At 36.3% G+C, this 13,720-nt stretch overlaps 1 protein-coding gene and 1 long non-coding RNA gene across 3 annotated transcripts in view; one reads left to right on the forward strand and one right to left on the reverse strand.

Moving 5' to 3' along the window:
* Window positions 1-13,720, reverse strand: part of COL4A4 (collagen type IV alpha 4 chain) — a 68,115-nt gene that overhangs the window by 37,696 nt on the left and 16,699 nt on the right. Inside the window, exons 5-16 of one of the 2 annotated variants that reach the window (XM_057417073.1) lie at window positions 12,771-12,815; window positions 10,911-11,027; window positions 7,720-7,788; window positions 7,457-7,492; window positions 6,625-6,687; window positions 6,109-6,144; window positions 5,893-5,934; window positions 4,813-4,893; window positions 3,505-3,558; window positions 2,530-2,589; window positions 1,859-1,903; window positions 645-698 (exon numbers count right to left, since the gene is read on the reverse strand). In XM_057417073.1, the coding sequence (XP_057273056.1) occupies window positions 645-698; window positions 1,859-1,903; window positions 2,530-2,589; window positions 3,505-3,558; window positions 4,813-4,893; window positions 5,893-5,934; window positions 6,109-6,144; window positions 6,625-6,687; window positions 7,457-7,492; window positions 7,720-7,788; window positions 10,911-11,027; window positions 12,771-12,815 (702 nt within the window). The remainder of the gene's footprint in view (window positions 1-644; window positions 699-1,858; window positions 1,904-2,529; window positions 2,590-3,504; window positions 3,559-4,812; window positions 4,894-5,892; window positions 5,935-6,108; window positions 6,145-6,624; window positions 6,688-7,456; window positions 7,493-7,719; window positions 7,789-10,910; window positions 11,028-12,770; window positions 12,816-13,720) is intronic. The other variant, XM_057417075.1, reaches the window with a different exon arrangement.
* On the forward strand, window positions 5,293-10,469 carry LOC130603391 (uncharacterized). Its single transcript, XR_008973150.1, has 4 exons — window positions 5,293-6,481; window positions 8,384-8,438; window positions 8,974-9,050; window positions 10,340-10,469. It is a non-coding gene; the product is annotated as an uncharacterized LOC130603391 (long non-coding RNA).

Raw genomic sequence — 13,720 nt, forward strand, 5'->3', positions numbered from 1 at the left:
AAATAAAAAGTGACTGGTGTCATCTAATTGAGCAAAAGTAGGAAATGTTTAAACAAAGCAGGTGTTGAAGGAGTCCAATTTTCATTCTGGTAAGCATCTTGGAGAAACTATTTATGTGAACAGGTTGAACATATTCAAATAGATTAAGTCTTGCAAGCAAACAAATGTGAATCAAATTTTGCCACCTCATTAGGCGCTAACTAGTCATACTAGTTGATATACCAAAGTTCATAGGATTGTACTGTTATCTAAATAGGAGGTTCCTTTGACTACCATATCTCTGGGGAACACAGCTCAACCATGTATAACTTGCAGAGTGTTACAATTTATGGATTTGATAGCTATACTGGTATAGTTAAAGGAAGCTATTAGCAATTGGGATTAACCAACCCCTATGGTACACAAAATCGAATTCCCACTCTCATATGCACCAAGCAGGAATGTTTACTTACATTATTTACTACCTCAGTGTTGAGTAATTATGGCTATCATGAAAACAGTAAATCTTAAATTTAATTATTGCTGCATGGAAGGAAATGGTCTGATAAGCAGGCTCATTTGGGAGAAGTCGTTAGCATTTATATAGCGGTGTGTGTGTCCACATGTGCATGTGTGCATGTGTTGGGTTTTTGGTTTTTTTTCACCTGTATGCCTGGGTAGCCAGGTTGTCCAGGAAACCCAGCAAATCCTATTTCCCCCTGGAAAGGACCACAGAAATATCATTTGAGTAATCTGTTAAGATATATAATTAATTGAACAAAACCCTGTAAGGCAATCATATAATACTGGCATCTTATAATAGCATCCACACTTTGTTTCAGAAAATGGATTTGTACCAGAGATGGTATGTTTTACAGATTCTCTTCGGGTAAAAAAACAAACCCAAAAAACAACCAACACCCTCTTCCCCTCCCCGCAAAATACCAAAAAACCCAAAAAAACCAACCAAAAAACAACCAACAAAACCCCACAACATGTATTGGTTATTTAGACAATGGTCAGTGGATTCAATGTAGCTGGGGCACAGAACTAGCTGGAATACATACCAGCAGATTCTTATAGACTGCTTAATACAGCTGAAATAGTTTTGCTATCTGCTGAACGACCCTCTTACACTATTATTGCATGAAAAGCAGCTGCACATCAGCTCCTCTCCTTTTACAATCTACTAATATGCTCTTCCACCGAGTATTCAAGCTCTCTAAGTAGACAGTTGTTAAAAAAAGAAGAAAAAAAAACCCAAACAAAACCAAAGTAAAAATAATTTTGCAGATAAAAGTCACCTGGAACACAAGTCTAGATGCAAATATCTGTACATTAATTTGATTTATGAATAGCACGATCACTACCTTAACTAGATTTGAAAAGGAGCTGAGGAGAGGAGCTAGGAAAAAGGGCAAGATGAAGATCTATGTACCTACACATGTTTTTCTTTATTGCAGTAAGATGTTTTAAGCTGCTAACTTAAAATTTAGCAGACTTAATAGCAAACCTGGAATTTTTTGAGTCATAAAAATAAAAACATGCATATAACACAAAATTACACAATGTCACCATGGCAAACAAAGTTAACATGCTGCATATTATATCATGCTGTATGCATGTCCCAATGGCTTTTCCTCCTGCTTCCAACTTCAGATCCCATTAGCCAATTTCAGCCAAATTTCAGAGAGTAGCAGTAATTCAAAGACAAAGACTTCATACAAATTCAGTGATCACAGGTAGCAGGAGAGAAAGGAAGGAATGCAGTGTGAGCTGTCAGGTATGCAGAAATTCCAAATCTGCACAAATCTACAAAAAACCCAAATCTCACTGATCCTACTGCTTAGGGAGATGCTTATACTTCATGGCCTCTTACCTTCATTCCAGGAAAACCTGCAGGTCCATAAGAACCAGGATCACCCTGATAAAAGCAAGCAGAAAGCAAGCTAAAACAGTAAAAGCTTATTCAGAATTACATCTATTCAGAATTGCTGAGCAGTCAGTGTTCCTTAGAAAATCATTACTTAGGATATTTTTCCAAAAATTTTGCCAAGTTTTTTGCAAATACTTTATATGAGAGGTGAGTACAAATTTGAACTATAGACCAAAATAAAACAGACAGGTCTTCACCTAATTTGTTATCATATTGCACCCATTGCAGTACTGGACATGTTGTTCCATATGAGCAGTGTTATACAAATCAAGCACAAGCTGCTATAAAAAACTGACATCAACACTCATGGAATACATAAAATTACTGTGTTAGTACAATAAGCAGAGAAGCTTAGTGCAGTTCTAAATATTTAGAGGATAATCTCAGTGATTTACTTTCTTTCCAAGAACAGAAAGTCTGTATGACCTTATGTTTAAGTATGGGACAGGGTGAGTCCCAGGGCAAGACTCCTAAATATTCTATAAAGAAAGTATGACAAATTAGTTTAAAAGGTACTTAAAATCTTTCTTAGAAATGTAAACTTAAATTTCCAAATATATTATGAACCTAATTATAGTGAATTTTTGAAGTAATTTATTCCACAACTTCCTTACCCGCAATCCAGGGAATCCAGGAATGCCTTTTTCACCCTTTTCTCCTCTCCCAAGTATACCCTGAAGCATTCAAAATACTTTTTCAATAAGATGTTTGGTGAAGTTTGCAGAAATTTTAGTCTTTGTGTATGCTAAATCATATATGTACTAGGTTAATGGATCTTGTTGCACTTGCTGGCACAGTCACTGGGTCTTGCTTCATAAAGCACCTCTATCAGGCCTATGTAGCAAAGCTCTGGGCATCTTTTGGGATGCATCAATTTCTAAGCTCCTGCTTATAACTAAAAAGTATGCTATTATCTGCATGGACAGCTAGCAATGGACCATGCGTATAAGGTCCATCTTTTTCAAAGTAAATCTGATATAAAAAGATTGGTTTTGTCTGTTTTTCCAGTGCTAAGTAGCAGTGGTCGTTTTACGATGGAAGATAAATTTCTGAAAATGTTCTAGACTTAGAGCTCAGAATGTGACGTTCAGGCTTCCAATTTCTTCTGCCTACAAAGCTAAATATTTTTTTAACATAAATTAGATTAATTCTTTAGTCGCAAATTATCTTCTGTTTTTCTGAGACCTGGTAGTTTTATGCCTGTGCACTTCCATAATCTGAAGTGAAAGTCCTTCCCTAACATACTTAGGGAAACATACATCATGCTCCATTAAGAACACACAGATCTTCTCTATTTTTCCTGACAAAAAACAATCTGCACTTCTATCTTCTTCACAGTCCCAGTCTGTTGTGTCTCAACAGCCCAACTGGAAACACCACTGACCTTTTGCTACCAGGCAACATTCAGTAGGTACCTTTAAAACAGACTCAAAGGTTCTTGAAAGGGTTTTGAAATTTTTTTGCTTTCACACTGATTTAGGTGGTGATTAAATTTCACAGTGCAAATGCTGTTATTTCTTCTATCACCTTGAGCTTTAAAAGGACTTTGCCAGCATCATGAGAAAAATAAAAAAAATCACATTACTTACCTTTGGTCCACGTGGTCCTCTGTGTCCTGTTACCCCAGGTAGTCCTTTTTGGCCCTATGTATACAAGGAAAGTTTTTGTGTATATTAATTTGCAGGACATTCCTATGTGCTGTCTAACTTTTTTTAAGTCCTATTCTGAATTACAAATGTTAAAAAAGTATTTTCTTAAGCACCGGGCATCTTCCTCTAGGTGTACTAGACATAAGAACATAAAGAGTAATTATGTACTGATCTTCATTTCTGTTAACTCTGTCAAACCAGAATAATTGCGGAGAGAGATAGATGTATTTTTTCATTTAGAAGGACCTTTGGGGGGGCTTTGCTCCTGCAAGCATATATGACAGTAGTTCTGTTTTGTTTGCTGCTCTATTTAGTTTGATGCAGGTATTCACATTCATAAAACTACATTTTTGTGCACTGCCCGAATCTGAATGGGATACATAGGTGGCTACATAGTCATGATCACGTCATGTGTTGCACAGCAGCATATATCACACTTGGCAGTAATATGAAGAGTTTACATAAATTCTTTTGGTCCTTTTCCTCTTCCTCATACACCTGTACATAGCAATAATTTGCATAATCTAAGCCTAAAATCCAGTATCTTAAATTTTTCAGTTCCCTGAGTTGAAGCTGTAGGGGCTGGAAATGCCAAATTCACCTTAAAATTTGTGTATTCGAGCAAGTCAGATTTGAGGACAAAGAGACTTCAATATAGGGCTCCATAATGCAGTTTTTGTAACTCTTCTTCTTTTTAAGGGAACATTATAATGTTTTAAGGTACACAGTTGTGGCTACCGTAGGAGTGATATTGAAGTATTACAGTAAATAACAGAAACATGCATTAGACAAAAAAATCACAATTAATTTTCATATTAAGAAAGCAGCCTAGAAGAGTTAGAGTTGATAGTTCAAAACATTACAGTGGAGAAATCTCAAAGAGAATAATTGCCAAAGAACTGCAAAATATGTGTTAGCGAAGGGCCACAGAAGAGATTCAATAGTAGAGTAACTAACTTTACCTGAGATGCCTGAAATATGATTTGCTATTGACAAAAAGTGAAGGAAACCAATGCAAGGGCAGTAGCTCCTTTCTGCATCAAGACAGTCTTTCCTCAAGGACATGAGCTAAAGTACACATGGGCTCTCCTTCCTGAAAGCCTGTAGGAAGGGTGCTGAACAACAGGACTGATTTCTGCTGAAGCTGATGGCTTCTTACAGAAAGATTTGTATTATACAGTCCTTGCAAAAATGACATCACAGTATTGTACTTGCCAAGTTGAGCACAGTTAAATATGAAGACAACACCTTTTCTCCTTTGAAGAGCTGAGTTCCAGGAGGTCCAACTAACAGTGGTGACCCAGGTGGCCCAGGAAGTCCGATGTCACCCTGTGGAAGTCAAAGGAGCAGCAGAGAGACATTTTGTTCCATATGTTTCAGTGAGACTCAGCATGTCTTCCTAATGTACTACAGTATTACACATGTCTGTACTTATTGAACAAGTTCTTGTACTAATAATTGTAGATAAAAGGTTTGTATTGCCATTTGTAAGGCTTTTTACTGTCTTCCCAGATGAGCAAGTCTGGCAATCCTAATCCCCCTATTCTCTTCAACTATTAAAAATAACATTATGGCTAAAGAGATACATAAATTAGATTAATTCTTTAGTCGCAAAAATAAGAACTCTGTACTTATGGCCTGAGTCTGCTGTGGAGATAGTTACAGGATTGGCAAATCTCTTGTGTCCACACAGTCTTCGTGTTCCCACCTGAAGCCATTCAGCACAAGGCTTTGTGAATGCAAAGATGAAATTATTGATTTGCTATGGGAAGTTGTGCATGTTAGAAACTTGCATAAATTCCAAGTTGTCACTGGACAAATTCATAGAAGAAAAATCAAATATTCCTCATTAGTTCTGTAAGTCCTGAGTACGCTAATAGGCGGAAATTGGGAGAGGAACTATTACTGTGTGCATTACTATGTGCTTCTCTTTTTCTTAACCCTTTCCTTAGCATCTGGTGCTGGACATAGCAAGAGATGAGATTCAGTGACTGGTCTGGTACAGCCACTGTTACTGGAGGGTACTGTTGTGTTCTGATTATTTAGGCAGTGTCTGTACAGAAGGTAATTGCTATATAAATGCTAACTAACATATTGATTGTTGCTTTTCAAAACCTCCAGAAGACCCTTGATTGATGCAGCTCACTGAAGGAACCACTTCTGCATGGAATTAATTGATCCAATAACTTACTTTACTTCTCCTTCCATCCTAACATGATTAGTGGGAGCACACCGCTGCACATGAATCGGTTCCAGGAAACCCAGCAAGGCTCTATTATACTTCTAATTCTACAGCAATAATACATTTAATAATATTTGTTTTCTTACCGGCTCCCCCTTTTGTCCGTCCACTCCAATACCAGGATTTCCCTAATTGACAGAAAAAGTACACAGGTTGAAGATAACCAGAAAATGCTGATATTAGAATTTAATCAAATAACTCATTTGAAAAACTTAGTAACAAACAACCATAAGAGACATTTCGAATATTTGTATAAATTAATCTATTATTTTAATAACAACGTCAGGAAAATCATGGCCTACCTGTTCACCTGGCAAACCAGGGTAACCCGGAATACCCTTTAAAAGAGAATGAAAACAAACAAGTTAGTATGTCTGATTTAGACATCTTTGTCTGAAAATCACATACTCTTGCCAGCAGCACCTAGAGGCAGAATTTCCTCTTGGGATGAGGAAATCGCAATTTACTTCACCTGCTCACTGCTTTCAGCAGGGTTGAACTCTGGCTTCCCACTTTTCACTTCCTGACTCCCACAAGGTGCCCTTGGGGAAAGCGAATAAGGAGAAAGCAGTAGCAGCATTCCTCCATGACCACAGACTGCCAGATGAAATGTGTCCACCCAGGCATGGGAAGGAAAAATATATGCTCCAATTCCTGAACTTCCAAACTCATAAGGTAAGACAAAAATCTATTTTTTTATCATCTGCCTCAGAAATTATTTCTAGGCTTTGATTCACATTAAGGCAAGTTCTAGAATTGGTAATCAGAATTTCTGCATGTCCTAAAAATGCAAGGCTATATAACTGTGGTGATCTTACAGGCAAGCCTAGTTGGCCTGGGTATCCAGACGGGCCCGGTGTACCTCTCGACCCTATAGGTCCCTGCAAAAGATGGCAAAAAGTCTGTTTGTGAAAATACCAAGAGCTTACCCTTTTCTCCACAAAAGTAGTCCCTCCAAAATGTCTGTGTCACCTAGACTCAGTCTACTAGTCATTGCATTCCACCCACGGTCTGAAGCTTATACCATGTCTGTCACTGTCTTCTTATACCTCACTGTCACTAGAGCTCAGCACCAGTTTCTGGATTGTACTGTACAGATGATACTGGACAATGCACAGTTATATGTTATCAATTGATTGAAAGAATACTTTTAGAGTAACTGTGCTACAGTATGGGGACTCGATACAGTTCATTAGTGAATAATTTTTTAGAGAGCATAAGAAGAGGAACCCAAAGTCATTAAGAGTGTTAGCCAGCAACAAAATTAAACTCTCTATTCTTACATGTTTTTATGGCCAAAATATGGTAGTGTATGCTACATGTTCTTGGGTGATCCTCCAGATACTGTTGAAGAAGGTGTCACCTCTCTACACATTCTGAATGTAATGGAGAAAAGATTTTGCAAACTGTGAGCACCAGAGCAACAACTGCTCGATGCAGATGGTTGTTGTCTGTTTCTGCTGCTTAAGCCAGTGTGAACTGGTCATGGGGGCAGACTATAGGAACTCCATGTTTGTTAGACTTTATTCAGGAATTTTGCTATATAAGGCAGGCAGGGAGAAGCCCCAATATCTTGTTATTGTACTAAGAAGGAAAATTTTAAAGATCTTTAATACAAGAAGCATTATAGAACCCACTGACTGTACTTACGGGCGTGCCAGGGGGTCCAGGATCACCTCTATCTCCCTGTAACAGCAATCATTTTGCAAATTAATCGTTACAAGCTTTTTGTGGGTATTTTCTAACTTTTGATAGCTATTAAGGTAACAAGCTATCTGTTCCAGTTGTACATTTGCTTTTAATCTTTCTTTTTTGCACAAAGCTTTATTAAAGCATGAGGAGTAATGGAAAAATTACATTTGCCGCGAAAGCTTTCCTACAAGATATGATTTTTTTCACAATCATATACTTACTGGAGGTCCTTTTCCAAAATGTGAAATATACACTGAATTTCCTTTTTCTCCTTTTTGCCCTGGATTTCCCTTTAAAGAAAAAAAGTCTTTTAAAACATGATCCACACTTACTGATATGCTACATTTCTATGGAGACTGAACGATAATTTCTCAAGTTATGTTTTCTGGTGTCCCTACATCACTAGGGAATCCACTAGTCATGCATGACCATTTTGAAGTTCTTTTACCTCACAAGACCCTTAAAGTAAAACTGCCTTCTTTACAGCTGACCAAAACAGCTTCTCACAGCTTCTGGACTCCTGCTCTGTTAGATTAGCTCTTAGGTACTTCAATAATCTACCATCTTCACAAATCTTGCTTTTAGTATCAAGTATATAGAATTATAGAATGGTTTGGGTTGGAAAGGACCTTAAGTCAGCTAGTTCCATGATGGCTGCCATGGACCGGGACATCTCGCATTAGACCATGTCACCCAAGGCTCTGTCCAACCTGGCCTTGGACACTGCCAGGGATGGAGCATTTACAGCTTCTTTGGGCAACCAGTTCCAGTGCCTCACCACCCTCACAATAAAGGACTTCTTCCTTACACAGTAAAGAACTTCTTCATTATATCTAACCTGAACTTCCCTAAGTTTAAATCCATTACTCCTTGTCCTATCGCTAGACTGCCTGATGAAGTGTCCTTCTCCAGCATCCTAATATGCCTACCTTTTCTTTCAGTAAGTATTTTAAGTATTAACACTCTGCTCTACCTTCTCCAAAAGATCATGCTGTGATTTAGAAGAATCTAGTGTGATTCTACATATAGTTAAAAAGATGAATACATGGACTGCCAATGAAAGTATGGACTGTGTTACATGCATAATCTTCAACATTTCCACCTATTAGGAACTATGTTTCACAGTATATTAAACAGATAAAAATCTGATGCCTAAAGGCCCTGTTTATTTAAAAACTACGTTCCCATGGTGCTTGCTATGGAATCCTTTATAAAACTTCGCTAACCTTCACAACCTCAATCTGACTTAGCAGAATGATTGCTTTTGCAGTATTCAACTGTAATGCTCAAATGACTGTTGAGAGCATGATATATGTACATACCTGAGGAACAGATATATTAAGATATTACTTCTGAAGTTTTCTCATTTGAAATCCAATGTATGGGATATAATTTACCTAAGGTAACCACTTAACTATTTCAATAATTATTATTTATTTATTAATTTTAATAAAACGGAATACTATTTTTCATAGAATTTAATCACTTTAAAAGTGTGCTAGTTTCCTGATACTGGCTGCTCAAATCCTGAAGTCAGAATGGAACAGAAAAGGTACTTATCCCTGGAATGACTCAATAAAAAGAAAAGTTACAGCTGTCTGCAGCTGGATATAACTACAGTAGACTAATGCAGATAACAGGTCAAACAACAACTGCTAGGGAACAAATTAAACACACCAAAAGTTGTATTTGGTTATTCTACATGTGACCTGTTGTGTAATAAAACATCTTTATTAGATTCAGTTTACCTTCTACATGACTTAGGTAAGTGCTTACAAATAAAACTATTTCCTTTTCCAATTTATTGGTGAGATAAATGTGCAGACTCTACAAGTGAAGCTGCAGAATATGTAGTGTTAAAAAGAATTATACAGGACAACATTATAAATAACATAAAAATGTTAGCTGTAATATATAGTAAAGTTGGTACTTGGTGCAACAAATTGATTTAAAAACAGGCAATCTGCATAGAGTGGTTGGAATAGCATTCTCATACACAAACAAATATGCTTACTATGTCTGTGTTTTTCTGGGTAGCTAAATTAATTTGCACTGGAATTTTAGTCTGCATATCCAAGGCTACATGCCTATTGTGTCTCCCATTTTTTGTAGGCTGCAAATACTTTTCTAGGCCTGCCAGAAAGCATGCTCCTGGAGTTAAGAGGATTTATGCTATAATTTGTCCCACATCTTATTTTTCTTTTATGTCATTTGGCATTATAAAAAGGAAAACTCTTATTTTGAAAGCCATAATAAGTAAGAAAATACAGGTAAAATTACAGTTTGAACAGAAGTAATTTTTCTGTTTGGAGGGTTAATGGGTTACTTTCAGAGGTGCAACAAATAAGAGTTTCAGGGTATTTTATCAGGTTGTGTATTTCATGCATTATTTTTTTCTATTTGCTACATTTTTTATGACATCTTTTCACTTTGGCACCCAGTGCACATTTTTTGATTCCCTATGGCTGAAGCAGCATCTTATTTGGCTTCGACTAAACACTTTTGATTTTTCATGCAAAATGCAGTTGTTTTTACTGTTTCACTTAGAAAATTTCAGAGAAGCTCTTAGACCAACTAATGAGCTCTTAATCACTCAGAACTAGAACTTGTTTTCACAAGAAGTCAAAGACCAGGGACTAGGTCTGTTCAGCAAAATTTCTTTGGAGCTACAGTGATTTATATCCTGTACTGACATTAATCAGTGGTTTATCTTCATTAGAAGAGCACTGCCAACACACTACTTAAACAATTTTAAAATGCTTTCCATTTTAACAGCAAAAGTAAATAATATTAAAGTGCTAATTTTAAACGTTTTAACTGAAATGACCTTTATGTATACAGATAAAGACCCAGGCAAGATTAAGTGTGCACAGAGCAGTCATGAATAGGTATGTATACAAAATAGCACATGAAACTGTAAAAGCATGATTTTGGAAGAGATCTACTAATACACTTGTGTGATCAACCACCAAAAATCTTAGAGTGTTACAGTTTTTTGAAGCTTTCACTCATTGCTAATTCATCTCAGGTATGTCCTTACAATTAAGGCTTTTAAGAAATTTCAAGTATTGATAAATGATGTAATGATTTCAAGCTACTCCTCAGTTGTACTTCCATGAAATGGTATTAGATTTGGTGTGACTACGTACTGGGGAAACAAAGCAGAATTTAACCCTCAAAGTAGACATATATACTTCAAGGATATAGGAACTTATTTCACATTCAATCTTAATCTGTTATGGCATCGAGTGTTCTTCACTCTCATTAACCTTAGTAAAAATGCTTGGAAATACATTGTGCAGTGTAAAGCTAGTGCCATAGTCTTAAACTTCTTTCATTTTAAGAACTATTAGTTTGGAGATGAAATGTACATGTTCAGTATTCAAAGACAGAAGGAATGCCCTTCACTTACATAAGGACCATGTGGTCCAATATAACCATTTTCGCCTGGAAATCCTGGATCTCCTCTTGAGCCATTGCAGCCATCTAAACCAGGCTTGCCCCTGGGTCCTCCACTTCCTGGTAATCCCTGAAAGATAGTTTAATATTTTTTAGAGTTACACTGTGATACATAGGGAATTTCTTTTAAATTAACAGAACAGTTCAGAAACAAATATTTTAGATCTGAAACAGAGAACATGTCATAGTGATCCCAGCTTTATACTCTTTGGATTAGAAATGCTTTCTATTGTGATCAATGGAAATATTTTTTTTCCTGTATAACAAATGATATGATATATATTTTTATTTGATGCATAGCAAATATAACAGGGACAGCAGTGGTTAAGAGGGCCAGACAGAGCTCTCACTTGAGTCAAAAAGTAATGTGCTATCTTCTCAGAGAAAGCAGACACTAGCTCTCTAACTAAAATCCTTCTTGTGGTTGCAAAGAGAAGCTGAAGACATACAAAAAGTCATTTTAAACAGCTCATATTTTTTAGTTGACAGGATAAAACAAGGTAAAACAGGACACAGCTTGACTCAAGCACACAGTAATTGCAGAGATTATGACTATACATTCAAGAATTAAGGAAGTGATTTTCTAATCTAGCAAGAATTAACCATTGTCTAGGTAGGGGTTGGTTCTAGTGCAAATCAGACACTAGGCAGTAGAAACACTGAGATTTCCCATGGAAGGATCTTTCCATTGGAGGTAAAATATTTTTCACAGAATTAAACATTTCTGTAAGGAATAAATAGTAATTTTAACCCCAAATAGGGTTCTTTTTGTTTGGATGGTTTTGTTTTGGTTTTTTTTTTTTGTTTGTTTGATTTTGGTTGTTTGGTTGTTTTTCTGGGGAGATGTCTGAAAAATAGTAAGAAAGTATTCTGGCTAGTTGCCTGAAATGTTTTTGTCAGTTTTACCTTCTTTCTACCTTTAAGGTCCTTCATCCCAATTTGTGGATACTGTTTTTTTAATTAACACTTTTCATAAAAAGAATATACATTTCTTGGGAGTGCTCCTTTTTTGTGCTAAATTTTGGCTTGTGACCATTTTACAGACATTCTGGCGGCAGACCCATTGCCAAGTGTGGACAGCTGACAAGCAGCTGCTGAGACACCCACTCAGTTTTTGGTTCTGTTTTTTCACTTTGAAAATTCAACATTTTAACAGTGATCCACATGAAACTAATGATAGCTTAGGAATTCAGTTCTAATAAACAGTATTTTCAAAAATACTGTAGCTAAGAGATATTTTTTTTCTTTTATTATACCCATTTCCTCACTGAAGAAGACATTCAGAAACATATATAATCACATGCTTATAAAGATATGTTTAGGACCCACTTTCCTTCCTCAGTGCCTATTCAGGAAAAAATACTGGACTCAGTTTTTGCTTTTTTTTTTCACTGCAGAAAGACTACAAGCAAAAATAAGAATGTTTGAACAGAAAACAGTACATCATTTGAGATACTTTCAGAGATATTAAGAATGCAGTAAGCAGACTACAGCCTGCTATAAAGCCTGGGAAAATTGTTTTTAATCCTAGCACTGCCCCACGCTGCACACACTTGGGCTAGTCTCTATCTGCACTGCCCTGTTCCTGCATGAGTATTATGTACTTACCTCATTGCTATTTTGTGGAGTTTGTTATCAGTAGTAGCCAGTTGGAATTAACCTGGCTATTTTACATTTTACATGTAATTCTGTAGGTGACACTATATTGATAGGTATAAAGCCAAACATTTTGAGTGTATTATTCTGTTAGAGGGCTTGATGTGACCTTATAAAAATTCTAATTTTTATAAAACAATATTCATTCAATACGTACAGGAATGCCATCTAAACCAGGAAATCCTGGGACTCCAGTTGGGCCCTAAAAACAGATGACATGAAAAAACAAAGGTGCTGAAGTCATTAACTCTTAAAAAGAATGAAAAATGAGAATATGTGATACTAGATAGCAAAACCCAAGAAACAGTCTGGTTTGAAATATGAATCAAAAGTGGTAATTGTCAGTAACAAATATCTGAAAAAAGTTTTATGGGCATATAGGAGACTAGTGGCAATAGCTACCCATGTAACAGATGGTACCGTGCAGGACAAATGTCGATCTCGTACTCATTCATTCTCCAAAGATTATAAAATGACAGAGAAGCGGAAGTAGTCTTTAACTTATAAAGTAATTCTTTATGTAATTTCAAAACCCTATTCCTGCTCTGATAATATCAGAGCACAATTTATAGTACTCAGATTTCAGGTGTGCTAGATACACTCACTAGTGATTTCAGTCATCCACTGAGATTAGTGAAATTAAAACATTAAAAATAATACAAAGTACCAAGAGCCAAGGACAGGGACTGTACAGCTATGAAAGATATGGACCTGAACTGCAGTTTATACTCCCTAAGTGGTAATAAAATTCTGTTTAATATACAGCACATTTAAAAGCATCATACTTCTCCCTCCAGCTCCACATTCCTCCCACAGCCCTCTTGGATGCTAAGGAGGATGACATGACATATAACAATAAAGAGACTGTGTCTGTTTCATTTTATTTTTGTCTTCTAACAATTCTAACTGCAATCAATGGCAAAAATCCCCAGAAACAATTTTTCAAGTTTTTTAAATTAATTTAATTTTGTAAATTAATTTCCGTGAGAGTTTTGTTGAGCAAGAGTATGGTTTGGTAAATGCTTTTTGATCATTCAGGTTCTATTTCACTTGCCAATATTTAACATTACATACTGTATACACCTAAAAGAGCTGTCTATGGTGTTT

This window comes from Pezoporus wallicus, unplaced genomic scaffold, assembly GCF_028554395.1.
Source record: "Pezoporus wallicus isolate ANWC-B61680 ecotype Strahan unplaced genomic scaffold, APGP_CSIRO_Pwel_v1 contig_360, whole genome shotgun sequence".
Lineage (NCBI taxonomy): Eukaryota > Metazoa > Chordata > Aves > Psittaciformes > Psittacidae > Pezoporus > Pezoporus wallicus.